This window comes from Olea europaea, chromosome 13 (genome assembly GCF_002742605.1).
Source record: "Olea europaea var. sylvestris chromosome 13, O_europaea_v1, whole genome shotgun sequence".
In the NCBI taxonomy this organism is placed as follows: domain Eukaryota; kingdom Viridiplantae; phylum Streptophyta; class Magnoliopsida; order Lamiales; family Oleaceae; genus Olea; species Olea europaea.
In genome coordinates, this window is record NC_036249.1 from 1910411 (window position 1) to 1925965 (window position 15555).

At 35.1% G+C, this 15555-nt stretch overlaps 1 protein-coding gene across 1 annotated transcript; it reads left to right on the forward strand.

Moving 5' to 3' along the window:
- The first annotated feature begins 12496 nt into the window (after nt 1-12496).
- Nucleotides 12497-15549, forward strand: LOC111407237 (two-pore potassium channel 3-like). Its single transcript, XM_023036601.1, has 2 exons — nt 12497-13755; nt 15216-15549. Exons 1-2 carry the CDS (start codon nt 12584-12586, stop codon nt 15361-15363), a joined length of 1320 nt encoding a protein of 439 aa, XP_022892369.1. The 5' UTR covers nt 12497-12583; the 3' UTR covers nt 15364-15549.
- Nucleotides 15550-15555: the final 6 nt, after the last annotated feature.

The window sequence follows — 15555 nt, forward strand, 5'->3', positions numbered from 1 at the left end:
TGCATTTTTCTAGCTCAAATAGGTTTGAAAAGCAAAATTTCATATATTTTTTAGCGACAGATTCATTACAGATGTTTCAAACGACTATAGTAGTTTTAAACGACATAATAGTCATTTAAACAACTACAGTCGTTTAAAACGACCATGAAAACGACTGTAGTCACTTTATATTACTTTGATTCATTATTTGCTAACATTGTGAAATTTTGCTATTATAATTACATCTATGGACTCAAAATGGATTTTTATATTTTATTTTGGTGATTTTGTTAATAATGATCAAGGAAAATGGACGTGGAAATGAAGTGGGAATGATGAAATGGTGTTTTATCTACGAATGGATCCGAGATACTTCAAAACAATAGAGAAGAAAATTGTTTTACAAACGAGGTGGATCTACTAAAATAACAGGGATTTTGTCTACTGGAGAGTTTCCCAAAAGACACAAATGTAGTAGGTGTGCCGTAACTGGGTACAACTGGCTAACGTATACAAGTACAATACCTTTAGCCGATAGAATATTGGAGGATTATCATATTGTTTGTTTAGTTGATAGCATGTTGTTTAGATAACAACACAAATTGATTTCTATTTATTACAGTTTATGCTTTTTGTTGTGAGTTTTTGTCATAATACATGCCAATTTTGTGATTTTATGAATGTTTGGTAGTTTTATCATATTCGTTTATTTCATATAATAAGTATCGAATGGAAAACAACTCCGATCGTTTTAAATGACTCAGTCATTTTCCATTAAAAACAAAAAAGACTATAGTCGTTTAAAATGACCAGAGTCGTTTTATAAGAAAAAAACGATCATAGTCTCTTTAAACGACTCCAGTCGTTTACATGAAACGATTGCAGTCATGTTACACGACTGGAGTCGTTTTTCAAATTCGACATCTCATTTTTCGATTATATACTTGTTTTCTATATACATTTTTATACATAATAGATTGAAATCAAACCAAACACGATTTAAAATGTTATAAATTATGATTTGGCTTATCCAAATCAATTTGCATCTCATCTTTCATTATACATTATTTTATCTTGCATACTTAGAAACTAAATACGGTATAATTGGACATTGTTAGTGGAGCAGAGTGAATTGTATATAATAGAGCTCGTCTTTTTATTTTATTTTAAACTAGTAAGTCGAAACCAAACAGAATCTATAATGTTGGAAGTTTGATTGTCAACTTATATTTCGTTATACATTATTGTAAATTGCACACTTAGAAACTAAACACAGTATACTTGAACATTTTTAGTGGAGCACGATTAATTGTATATAATAGAGCTTGTTTTCTTATTTTCATTTTAAACTAATAATTCGAAACCAAACAGGATCTATAATGTTAGAAGTTTGATTGTCAACTTATATTTCGTTATACATTATTGTAAATCGCATACTTAGAAACTAAACACGATATACTAAACACAGTATACTTGAGCATTGTTAGTGGAGCATGATGAATTGTATATAATCGAGCTCATCTTCTATTTCATTTTAAGTTAATAACTCGAAATCAAACATGAGCTATATGTTAGAAGTTTGATGTCAGCTTATATTTCGTTATACATTATTGTAAATCTCATACTCAAAAAAAAAAAACACGATATACTTGAACATTGTTAGTAGAGCACGATGAATTGTATATAATAGAGCCCGTCTTCTTATTTCATTTTAAACTAGTAAGTTGAAACCAAACAAAAGTTTGATTCACCTTATATGTCGTACATTATTGTAAGTAGTATTCCTAGAAGCTAAATCTGATCTACTTTCATTTTGGTGGAGCAATATGAATTGCATTTAATGAAGTTCATCTTCTTATTTCAATTTAAACTAATAAGTCACAACCAAACACGATCTATAATGTTACAAATTTGATTGTAGTCGTTTTAGGAAACGACTGTAATCTTTTTTAAACGACTCTAGTTGTTTTCCTAAAACGACTATGGTCTTTTTAAAACGACTCTAGTCGTATTAAACGAAACTTTAAAACGACTGTAGTCATAACTGTAGTCATTTAAAAAGACTGGAGATGACTACGGTCATTCTTTTCGAAAAAGACTGGAGTCTTTTAAATAACTATAGACAATTAGGAGAATGACAGGGTTAAACAACCAACATTTTTTAAAAAAAATCGACATTATCTCCCTTGTAATGTAAATTACATCAACCCGAAAAATAAACTTCTATTCATAATATTAAAAAACTCCTCATTCAACATACAATATACAATTATATTTACATTCATAACTCATAAACATACAAATACGTCAAAAGGTTCTAAGATTCATAATCAAGGGCAAAAATACCGACAGCCATATTTTCCCTCCATATGTTCATATAGAAGCCATTAACTTGTTCTACTGGACCGTTGATGCTCAAGAATTCTATATATTTTACTGCGTACACACCACGATCATCTAATGCATTATACACTTTCTCCACATTTAACACGTTAGAACATGTTGTAACTTTCGTATCACAGCGATCACCAATGTTGTATATGCAGTCCATCCTACATATAGCCCCTGTTTGTTGCACATTTTATCAAAAATGGGAATAAGAATTCCTATCGTTGGGCACACTTCTCACAGCAAAATGTGAGATGAGAGTCAAAACATTTATGGCAAGTGGGCCTGAGAAACAGCTATATTTTTTCTAAAATGGAGGAAAAAACATGCAACAAACAGGGGCATAGTATGAAACTAATAGTAACTCAATTGAAGGTATCTTTTAATAGACTTTGAAGACTACGTATATTGAGGTTACTTCCATACACCAAGAAAAATAAGCAAACAAATATTTGAACATGTAGTGAACTGACATACTACATAAGCACCTAAAATCTGGCCACTAACTCGATGATTCTATGCTCAACAAACACTAATCTCTCTAATAATCAAATGCATTATGTTAGCAGGCCTCTTTGACTTGTATTTTTTTTATTTTTTAAAATAAATCTACAAATCAATTAAAAATTCTCAATAGCCTAGTATAGAATAAAAAACTTTAGTCCTTAAATAAATTTCTTCAACCATAATATTTGTTGAATTGTTCTGCCCTAGTTTTGAAGGATGCTGCAATTGTCCGTATTATGGTTCTCCAAAAGAGGAAATGGTGGCAGATAGGCAAAAAAAACATACAATTTTCCAAAATGGCCGTTGACCACCATTTAAAAAAAAAAATTTGTAAAAACTTTAAAAACAATGAAAATCCAAAACTGCCCCTGATAAGAAAATTTGAAACCGACGACAGGAGAGAAAGAAGGGAAGGAAAAGAAGGAAACCGACGAGTTTTTCTTGGGAGGAGACCGACCGGCCACCATTAGAAGCGAAGAAAGTAAGTTTTGCATAATTTTCCCCCCATTAATCTGTGCTAAAGGTTTATTTTGTTGGAAATAATGGTAGAAATCATTGTAAAATATGTAAAAATAGTAAAAACTAACATTTTTTAAGGTTTAGGTGCCGGATATCGCCGGAAATGACAATCTCCGGCAAGGGGGCCGTCTTTTGACGACCCCCAAACGGGGAAGACGGTTGTGCCGTCTGTTAACAGACGACCCGTCTGCTTTAACTTTTTTTTTAATATCTTTAAATTATTATTTAAATGATAAATATTTATTTAATTATTATTTAAATGATAAAAGAAAAATATAAATAATGAATAAATGTTAATAATCAAAATATGCAAGTAAAATTTAATTACAGATTAATTGAAAGAAATTTAACATTTTAAATAAATAATTAAATATTTACGTTTACTTATTCAATAAATAATTTAAATAATTAAATTAAATAATTTAAATGAACAATTCAAATGAAAAATCATTGAAATAAATAATTAATTTCTCACAAAAATAAATAATGGACTAGTAAATAATAATTAAATGATTATTTAAATGATAAATAAATAAATGTTATTAATCAAAATACCAATTAAAATTTAATTGATACAAATTTCTAACATTTGAATTAAATAATTACGTTTGCTTGTTCAATAAATAATTAAAATAATCTTTCCATATAAGTAATTAAAGAATTATTTGAAATGCCCAAAAATAAATAATGAACATTTAAATAATAATTACATGATTATTTAAATGATAAATGAATAAATATTAATATTGAAAACATTAATTAAAGTTTAATTGAAATAAATTTCTAACATTTGAAATGATATTATTAAATATTTACCTTTACTTGTTCAATAAATAATTTTAAATAATCGATTCATATAAGTAATTAAATCAAATAATTTAAATGAACAATTGAAACAAATAAATGAAAAACAATTGGATAAATAATTAATTGAAACACACAAAATAAATAATGAACATTTAAATAATAATTAAATGATTATTTAAATGATAAATGAATAAATGTTAATAATCAAAATATTAATTAATGTTTAATTGAAATAAATTTCTAACATTTGAAATAAATAATAAAATATTTGCATTTGCTCTTGTTCAACAAATAATGTAAATAATCGATCAGTATAAGTAATTAAATCAAATAATTTAAATGAATAATTGAAACAATTAAATGAAAAATAATTGGATAAAAATAATCAAAATAAGTAATTAAAATGTAGATAAACAATTGAAATAAATATCTAACATTTAAAATAAATAATTAAATATTCGCTTAATAATTAAAATAAATATTGAATAAACAACTAAAGAAAAATATAACAAATAATTACATATTTACGCTTCAATGTTCAATAAATAATTTAAAGAAAATAATTAAATATACAATTATAATAAATAATTAAAATTAAGCATTCAATAAACAATTAAAAAAATTTTGAAATAAACAAATAAACAATCGAAATAAATAATTTTGATAAACAATTGAAATAAATAATGAACATTTAAATAAAAATAAACAAATTAAATAAGTAAGAAATACAAATTTTCAAAATAATTTATTTAAATATGTAATTAAATATAAATAATCAAATTTAATTAAATAAAGAATTGAAATAAAATTCTAACATGGGTTAAAATAAATTATGAAATAAATAATTTTATAAAAATTACTTTTTCCCTTTTTATAAGTTGTTGTGTAATTTTTAATTTATTTTCTTTATTATCTGTTATTTCATGCATATATTACTCACAGTTCGGTTAGTTGAATTTTATGACATTATGTTTTAAATGTTCTAACATTTGAAATTTTGCAGGATGGGTTACCATTTGGATGCAGTCTTGAGATAGGTTCCTGGCAAAGTTACGTCGGACTGTAACTTTGCCAACTTCACAGCAGTGTTGGATTTACTGGACGAGGAGCACGTAGAGATATTATGTCGATCCTACCTATGGCCCCAGTATTCACTGCGATCTGTACAGTTCTCTGGGCAGTTGATCGATTCATTACCGTGTCGGCTGCTTAAGCCAGTTAACGGAGATGCCCTCCACTTTGATCTTGGGGGGCAAGGTTGCTACATTTTCTATATTCAAGTTTGCCCTCATCACTGGATTGAAATGTATGGGCGAAGAGGCAGCGAGGTCTAGTATTTCGACAGACAAGAGGCTGCTGAATGATTACTTTAATGGGCACACGACAGTGACATTAGCGCAGTTAGGAGATGCATTTAGGGGATGCGACCAGATGTCCGACAAGTTGAAGTTAGGGATGATATTTATACTAGAGAGCGTACTGAGGTGTCATCACAGGAAGACGTCGATTGACGTTTTTCATTTGCAAGTTGTTGATGACATCGATATGTTCAACAACTATTCGTGGAGGGAGAGATGCTTTTCAGATACGTTACACGTTTTCAGGAGGGGGCATTCAATGCCTAGGGGAGATAGGTCGGAACATGAGTACGATGTATATGGCCTGCCGTTAGCTTTGCAGATAAATGTTTAACATAATGCATTATCCATTTTTTTATTAAATTGTACATATAATAATCGTAATTGTTGCAGATATGGGTCTACGAGACTGTTCCCATCTTGACTGGTCGGTATGCGAGGAGAGGTGATACATGCATCCCTCAGATGCACCGTTGACGAGTACAAGATAAGCCCCTTGCAAAACAGCTATTAGTTATCCTAGACGATCCTGAGGTACGTATTATATATTTGCGCTTTCTGTTGTGTGTCATTTTCGAAGCAGGATATGTGGTCAGTAATTCGATGAAATGTCAATATGTCAGGTTGAAGTCCTCACTGAGCTGACACCGTCAATCGAGGAGGAGGATCAGACTTATATCTGTGAGTTGTTGACAGATTGTGTTGCTCAAGAGAGGCCTGAGTCCATCATCGATCGGGACATGATATGTTAATTGAATATAATATGTTGATTATCATTATAATTTTTTAATGAAGTTATTAATTTGTAATGTTTCTTTTTTTAGGAGTGCCGTCGACTATCACCTCTGTCGAGGGTGACACATTCCCTGAGGATGTCGCCTTTGCCGAGGGTGTCACCTCCGTCGAGGGTGTCACATTCTCCGAGGATTTCGCCTCCGTCGAGAGTGTCCCCTCCCTACAGGCGATCACCTCCGTCGAGAGTGTCACCTCCCTGCATGAGATCACCGTCTCCTGCGTCCGAACACCTCCCACGTGGATCAGCTGCACGTAGACAGGGTGCTTCTATCAATGATATGTTTCGACTTATGATAGAGATCAGAGGCGACGTAGCTGGCTTACGAGGCGAAGTAGCTGACTTACGACGTGATGTCGGGATGGTACAGGTCGGTTTAGCATACCTTTATGCTGAGGTTATAGCAATACGGGGCGACATAGTAGGCCTGCGTGGGACTGGCGAGTATCGGGATGGAGGGGGTGGCGGAGGGACAGGCAGCTATCAGGACGGAGGGGGTGACGGAGGGACAAGTGGAGGGGATGACGAAGGGGTGGGCGGCTATCGGGACGGAGGGGATGATGGAGGGGTCGATGGTTATCAGAGTCGAGGAGGTCAGACGGGGTATGTTGACTCATTGTGGGTATCGGATGATGCATTAGCTTCATATCTCAATGGTCCGATAGATATGGAGATGGAGATGGAGGATCAGGCCCCGATGGAGAGGGAGGAGGGGGTACGCGAGGCGACGGTCAGGAGGGTGCTGGAGGTGGAGGTCGTCAGGGTGTCGGAGGAGGAGAGCGTCGGGAGGGTGCTGTAGGTGGGGGTCGTCAGGGTGTCGGAGGAGGAAGGGGTCGAGAGGGTGTCGGAGGAGAGGGTCGTCAGGGTGTCGGAGGAGGAGAGGGTGCCGGAGGATGAGGTCGGGAGGGTGCTGTCGGAGGAGGGGGTACCCGAGGCAGCAGTCGGGAGGGTGCCGGCGGTGGAGGTTGTCAGGTGTCGGAGGAGGAGGGGTTACCCGAGGCGGAGGTCGTGAGGGTGTCGGAGGAGGAGGATGGGGTATCTGAGGCAGAGAGGGTACCATATCAGATGCCAGACTCACCGGACGTAGTTTTTGTGTCGGAGGGGACGAATGAGGTGGTCCCGATGGTAGGTGAGAGAGTGTTGGATATTGGGAGGGTTTCATGGACTGTTGATGTGCTGGAGCTGGTGGTCGGCAAGAGGCCGAGGGCACCATTACAGTACATCGTGTCTCCGTTTACCGTGGAGACGAAAAGGAGGAGGTTCGTTGACGGCACGCACTCAAATTTATTCAGGGAGGTAGACCACGCTAAGTGGAAAGCGTTCGAGGCGGAGTGGAAAGCACTTATACCCGGGTAAGTATTGTATTATTCGTTAAGGATTAGTACATTACGTAGATGCTGACACATCTATATTTTTACTTAACAATTTCTTTTCTTATTTTTCAGAGTCAGTCGCAGGATTGCTCATAAGACGATCTCAGACGCTTACAAGTGGTTTCACGACATCACAACTTCGGGGGCTTGGCTCGCCGATGATGTAAGTGAAGTAGTAATAGTTTTATTTATTACGTATACATATTTTTGCGTTTTACATTTATGAAATTAAATAACTCCTTTTTTTAATTTGTGCAGCACATTGACTTCGCCATGGATTTGCTACGAGATCGAGCTGAACGACATCCAAGATCGTTCAACATTCCTAGCCGACTCATATTGAATACTGAGTTCATACGTGTTGTTGATATTGAGTACCAGACGTTGCAAGCTATGGGTAGCGAGTACATGGTGCCTACATACATGATCGAGTGGGTTATAGGGATGTGGCCGAGTGTCGGGGGAAAGTCATGGGAGGGTTGTATGCATCTGTACATTTCGGTGTGCGTCAATAATCACTACATTGTAGTGGAGATTGTATTTGCCGACTCAACTATGTATGCGTATGACCCCGATCATTCATGCCTGACATAAGGTCAGCTCTAGCAAAATCTGGAGTTGGTGTCTGTGATCGTCCCCATGCTGGCTAGACGAGCAAACATTACTGTGCAAGACAGACTAGCCACCATGCGAGACACAACGACAGCGAGACAGCAAATATTGTTAGTATTTATTATTTTATTTTTGTAATTTACAACTTACGTTCTAGTTAGAATATTTTGTAAGTGCTAATACGATATTTTGTAATTGTAGGGTTGATTGCGACATATTCGCTATCAAGTACATAGAATTTTTGAGTGTAGCACAAAAGGTTGACGCAATCAACCAGGCGTGGATACAAAATTGGAAAAATAAATTAGCTTGTGATTTATTTGAATTTAATGGTGATCCGTAGATATTGAGTCTTGTTTCTTTAAAATAATTGTACATATTGTAACGTTTAAACATTGTATATTTCATTCATTCATTCATTTGTAATTAAGAAATAATTGTAAAACATATATTATTTTTTTAATATTTAAAATTTGTTTTTTAGTTTATGTGTTTATTTAAATCTTTTATGACATATTTATAATGTTTGGGTATATTGTGGAGAACACACTGAGTTTTAAAAAAGGATTAACTTCAAATATTACGCAACTAATTAATGAAATATTAAAATAAAAAACTAAATCTAATAATTAACATAAATAATTAACATTAAGAACATGCGTGAATAATTAATATCAATGTTATAAATAATGTTACATAAATTTCAATTATACATTTGTTACGTTGTCATGCAGAGGGATCTGACTTGTACAAAATCTTCTAGTATGTCCTGTTGCACCACACCTGCCGCACTTACGGGCCAGGAAAATTCTCCGATCGATGGTATTCTAGATGTACATGTACGTCCAGGAGTATGTGGGCCGACTGTTGGTGGTAACAAGTTATTTAATGAGAGAATGTGATCAGGAACTTCCCATTCGGTTTCATTCAGTACAGGAAATATTGTTTCGACATATGCTGTTCTCCAAGAACCAGTCGTGTAATAAGTACTGCATAAGATGTGTGGTGGAATTCCTCTATACATAGCTATCGCCACTGCATGTGTACACGAAAAACTCTCCAACTGAAACTGTCTACACGTGCACGTGTTATCATTCAAGTCGACGATGTATCCAAAATTACGTGCACATCTCGCGGAGAAGCGAAACTGATCTAGTGGTTCTGCATATACCTTTCTTGCCACTTCTAAAGTCTTGAAGAGTTTATCTTCCTGAGCCGGGGTTAGCACACTTGTGTAACTTTGTGATTCCTCACGACGATTATGAAATTACTGTTGCAGTTTGTCACGAATGTTTTCAAACATTGCGAGAATTGGTAACTCTCGATCCTTCTTAAATAAGGCATTGACCGACTCCGCATTGTTCGACGTCATCATGTTGTATCGACGTCCTGGAAAATGTGATCGTGCCCAATGTTCGATCCCCATCTCCGTCAGATACTCCCATGCATCATAGGATTTACTTTCGATTTCAACCATAAACTTTTCAAACTCTTGAAAACTGTAAGTCTCTGCAGCTCTCCTAAACAATGTAACGATGCCCTTGCCTCGATACTTGATTTTCAGATTTCCTTATATATCGTACGTACAATAACCATGATGTGCCTCGGGGAAAACTTCGGCGATACTATTAATTATTGACTGCCCTCGGTCAGATACGAATGCAAGGTTCTCAACATCCCCAATTACTTCCCTCAACTTCGTGAAAAATCAACGCATTGCCAAATCACTTTCTCTGTCAACTATGACGAATGCAAGAGGGTAAATTTGGATGTTAGCATCTTGACACGTTGCAATAATCAACTTGTTCTCGTATCTCGCCTTGAGGGTTGTACCATCCATTAGAATTAAGGATCGCATTGCGTTTCGAAATCCTCGAACGCATTGTCCAAGGGCCATAAAGAAATATTTGAAGCGAATTCTCAATAAAAAATGCCGATTCAGTATTAATTCTTCCCATGTTATAGCAAAACCTGACCAATTAAATAAACAATAATCATAATTTAAATAATTAAATAAACAATATTAAAAAAAATGAAAAATTAACAATTGAATTAAATAATTAATTACACATTAGATAAATATTCGATAAATAATTAAATAAACAATTGAAATTAATACCTGGCCAATTTAGCATAACTTTCCTTGGTCGAATCCATCAAGTCCTTCAACGCACATTCTTTGGCCTTCCAAGCCTTTTGATGGCTCATGACCACCCCGTACTCTTGACGAACATCATTAATAATGTCCGAAGGTCTGTAGATTGTTCGTGGGTCCTGAAATTTGTGCATTACTTCCCGACCAATGATTCATGATCGGGCTTGCCTGTGATCATTTCGACGAATACCCACTTCACAAGTATATTCCCGTGCATATTTACAAACAACAAAGAACTCATTCGTGTCCATTTTCGTTGCTCGCAAACGCCAAAGGCAACTAACGTCAACGCAAATAATTGTGTAAATCGACTTGTTTGATTTCTTCACTTTAAACTCAAAATTGTGTTTCAAAGCAATCCGGTGAACAACTTCCTGCAAATCTTTCTTTGTGTCAAACAGTTGCTCGACATACAAATCTTCATCATCGGGGACTATACGCGAACAATTAGAGGACCGTGCACTCAGTCCAGCCTGTGAGCTCCCACTCGACGCATGTCTCAAACGAGATAAAGCAATCAAATTCTCATTTGTAAAGTCATTATCTCTTTCGTTGTCTTGAACTACAGAGCAAATTCTGTGTGTAACAGTGACATCATGGTGAGGAGCAACTATCTCTAGAACTGCTACAACATCATCACGCACTATTTTCACTGTGTCCCAAAATTCATTCACATTACGATCCCCTCCATCGAAATCTACCTGTTCACTCTTGGGGACATTCTTCTTCATCAAAATTACGCAAATAGGAATCGCACGTTTCTGATTCATTTCAATTAAAATCTTTATTTCAGCTTCAGAAGTAATCGTTATAGGTGGAATTGAAATGGATGTATTCTCGCCCATTAGAAATCCCAATTCCATGGCGTACTTAGAGGGATCAACTTTCAACAAGTTCTGTATCTCATTGTACATTTCTGCATATGATGTACTGGATGTTATTATAATTGCAGTACAACCATGTCTTTCACTCGTCCATTTTCACACCCATTGATCATTGTCATTATTTTCAAATTCACCAAAACAACAAATCGGGACAACAGCTGATCCTATATCTACATTACGATAAATCATTTAATAAAAAAATTGTAATTACGAGAATAAAAAAAATAAAAATTACGTGTAATAGCCTGTCCTATCCGAGCCAGCTGTTAACAGTCGGCCCCTAATCTGGACCGGCTGTTAAACATCCAGCCCGGACACAAAAATTCGATTGTTTACATCTGCACAGATGAATTTTTTTCCTCGTTTTTGCTAAAAAAAATAATTTTACATCCATTCAAGACTGTAATATTTCATTTTTCTAAAATTATATGTTGAAATAAAATTTAAATATTCAAATAATGTACTAATTTAACTAAAATGAAATTAAACACACGTATTTATACTTATCAAATTCAAGTGCCGATTGTGAGTAATACTTTTTTGTTGAGCCTTTGATAATTTTTTGAGATTTCAATGTTCAAGCAGATGGAAGAGGAAATTTCTTTTTAACTGTTTTGAAAAATCTGATAAGAAAAGCGATTTCGTTTTGAGATTTAAGTGGGATTGTTTGAATTTATTATTTTTTTTAAAGAGGGTATTATTGTCTTTTGGACAAATGATATGTTTTTGTAATTACAACACATAACAAGAACAAAATTGACATTTNCTCGCAAGGTAAAGGAACAACTAATTTCTTCTTCTTAACTGCTATTTCTTCGTTGCTGCCTTCTTCTTCACTGCTTGGTTTCAATTTAATTTCAATTTGGAGCAGTTCGAATTGTTTATATAAGACAGAAGGGTATAAAGGCCAAATAGAAAATGAAAACTTTTTCTTTTTCTTTTAAATGTAAAAAATGGGTCAAAGGCCAAAAAAAAGTTTGATGAGGGTCAAACGGCCTTTCACAGCCATTACGACATTTTGTTTCCCAAACATTTTATCCGTCCCAATTTTTCCCACACCGGCAAACGTCCCCCTATATTAATGCATGCTTCCTCAATTCTATCGAACAGAGCACGTCTCTTCGTATCAGAAGCTGCCTTACACCACCGCTCTCCCCCGGTTTCCCGGTATTACGGCCAAGCCAAAATTGATTTCCCGTCAAACCCAGATGGAAAAAGAGCCACTCCTCCCTTATATAAACCCCAGAAGGTCTCAACCTTCACCACCACCGGCATTCTCCCTTGTCCCTTTACCTGAAAACAATGAAATCACCATCCCGCCTTTATCCTCCACCCCATCAAAAGAACTGAAAGATAGATTCATTTTTGGATCCCCTTTATTGTCATCTTCCCCTTTGAAAGACTCTTCCTTTTCAACCCTTCTTGATGCATTAACATTAAGCGTGACCTCTCCTAAGCCTACAAAGTCCAATCTGGATGATGAAAGAATGAATCTTGACCCGCAAAAATCCAATCTTGATGTGGGAAACCGGCATTCTTGGTTGATTGATCCTAACTACTCAGTGCCCAAGATTAATCTCCACAGGTGCAAGACTGCACCAGCCATGGCTTTCATCGATGAATTCCATCATTCGCCAGTGTCGAAACCACCCCAGTTTGGAAAAACACCAATTGTAAGACAAGCTGTTGCGCTCTTGATCGTATACTTGAGTCTTGGCGTGGTTATATATTCCATTAATAGGGATGATTTTAAGGGCACTGGGACTCACACTGTGGTTGACGGTTTGTATTTTTGCATTGTCACCATGTGTACAATTGGATATGGTGATATAACTCCTGATAGTACTGCAACCAAGTTATTTTCCATCATGTTTGTTCTTGTGGGATTTGGTTTTATTGATATTTTGCTGTCGGGAATGGTTAGTTATGTGCTTGATTTGCAAGAAAATTATCTTTTGAGGACTATTAAGGGTAGAGGATCACATGACCCTAGGTCTTGTATAATTGACGTGAAGAAGGGGAGAATGAGGATTCGGATGAAGGTGGCATTGGCGTTGGGAGTTGTGGTTCTTTGTATTGGAATTGGAGTTACTGTTTTGCATTTTGTCGAGAGGTTAAATCTGGTGGATTCATTCTACTTGTCAGTCATGTCGGTTACTACTGTTGGATATGGAGACAGGGCATTTTCTTCTTTGCCTGGTCGGATTTTCGCATCGGCTTGGTTGCTTGTATCGACACTTGCCGTAGCTCGGGCATTTCTTTATTTGGCTGAAGCAAGGGTTGACAAACGACATAGGAGAATGACCAAGTGGGTGCTCGGTCAGGATATGACTGTTTCGCAGTTTCTTGCCGCCGACATTGATAATAATGGTTTTGTGAGGTAAATAACTTTGTTCAATCTAATTAACTTTCAAAGAGAATGTTTCTTATATTTACTTCATTTGAGTCATTTAAGCTCTAAAGGATCGCGATACTTCAAATTGTACTGGGTATGCATTCATTTTCCAAATTTTATTTGACATAGTTGATGTGATATGAATTTCATGGCGATATATTTATACTCAACCTCCAAAATTTTAAATATGCTTTTCTGATAAGTTCTTAGATACAATCTAATAATGGATATTGAGTATGCAATAATTTCTGAAATTTTGTTAGAATCAATTCAGTTCATGCTGTATAAGTTATAAATGTAACACCTAATATTTTATATCATTTTGAGGGATAATACGAACTATGAGTAAGGCGTTTTAGATTTGGTAGATCACTTCTAATTGATCAATATGAAAATATGAAGGATTTATCATTAACTAGGCTTGGTAGAGGACATTGAATCGGTGTTGGCAATAGTTTTGGGAGTTTTATGATCTCTATTTCCATTTGAAATATCAGAACATAAATAATTGAAGCAAGCATAATAAAGTATTCTATTTTGATTAAAAAAGGTAATCTAAGCTTTTCTAGTTATTGGTTAAAGACATTACGAAGGTTATATCAAACAAAATAGGGTATATTCCAAGGGTGACAAGTAAGATTGTTTTAATGGAGTTAGAGACAAACATACAGTAGAGATGATGAATCAGACCAAAGAATCCAAAATGCATTTAATAACCCTGGGCTGTGGAACAAAGAATTGACTTTATTAATCCTATAACAAAGGTGGTAAATAATGGTACTAGTGTAGAAGTCCATCTAAATATAAGTGTCAACTTATTGTTTCTATATAATTGATTACTCTTACTAATAATCTGTCATCTCCCTAGATTATCAATTTGTTGAGACTTAACTGTATGTTAATTTGGTCTGTGAAGGCTAATTGGTAACTAAACCACTAGACCCATGCTCATGTTTAACTGTGATATCTCAGTATAGTGAACTACATATGCTTTTTAGTTCTTCAAATTATGTCATTTGTTCAATGGAAGTGCAGCAATTTACCTGTTGGATGAAACTTGGTTGGTTTGTGTGAGAAAATGTACTCCAGGGGAACTTATCAAGTTCTGGTAAATGAAGAGTTAGATCAAGTCAGTACTTGGGATTTGCGATAAATGTTCTGTTCTTGTTCGTTTATCATTAGGTCCGAGTCCTTCACCTTAAAAGGTTCAGAGCCTCAAGTTCAGGTTCATTTATTCTGTTGGATTATCTTTAGATACTGCAAAATTGAATTACTTTATGATGTTTAGATCACATTAAATTTTCTTGACACTTTTACTTTGAAATGGTTCCCTGTCAAATGTGTCTTGAATTTGTTGAAATGCTGAATATAACTTCAAAAGAATTGTATTAAGTATTGCTTTTTTCTATTTTGATTTGGTTTTCCTTCCGCTGGGTATATGGCAGCAAGTCAGAGTACGTCATTTACAAGCTCAAGGAGATGGGTATGGTTCCAGAGAAAGATATCTTACAGATCTGTAAACAATTCGATCGATTGGATACTGGCAACTGTGGAAAGATTACCCTTGCTGATCTTATGGAAAGTCATCACTGATTTTTGACGTGGGTCTTCAAATTTAAGCAAAAAATGACATTATTCATGGTATCAGCTTACTATTTTGTCTCATATTCGGCAATGACGACAAGCAGTTAGAAGCTCCAGTCACGGGCATTTGTAGGAAAGAAACAATGACTTTTTTGACTCAGTTCCCTCCAGAAACTGATACAGAAGCTTGGCAATCTTTGC

Excerpts from the sequence above, each read along its gene's own strand:
- LOC111407237 (XM_023036601.1), top strand. The coding sequence starts at position 12,584 with ATGGAAAAAGAGCCACTCCTCCCTTATATAAACCCCAGAAGGTCTCAA. Across the intron at positions 13,756-15,215 it reads GATAATAATGGTTTTGTGAG|CAAGTCAGAGTACGTCATTT; the intron begins GTAAATAACTTT and ends GGTATATGGCAG.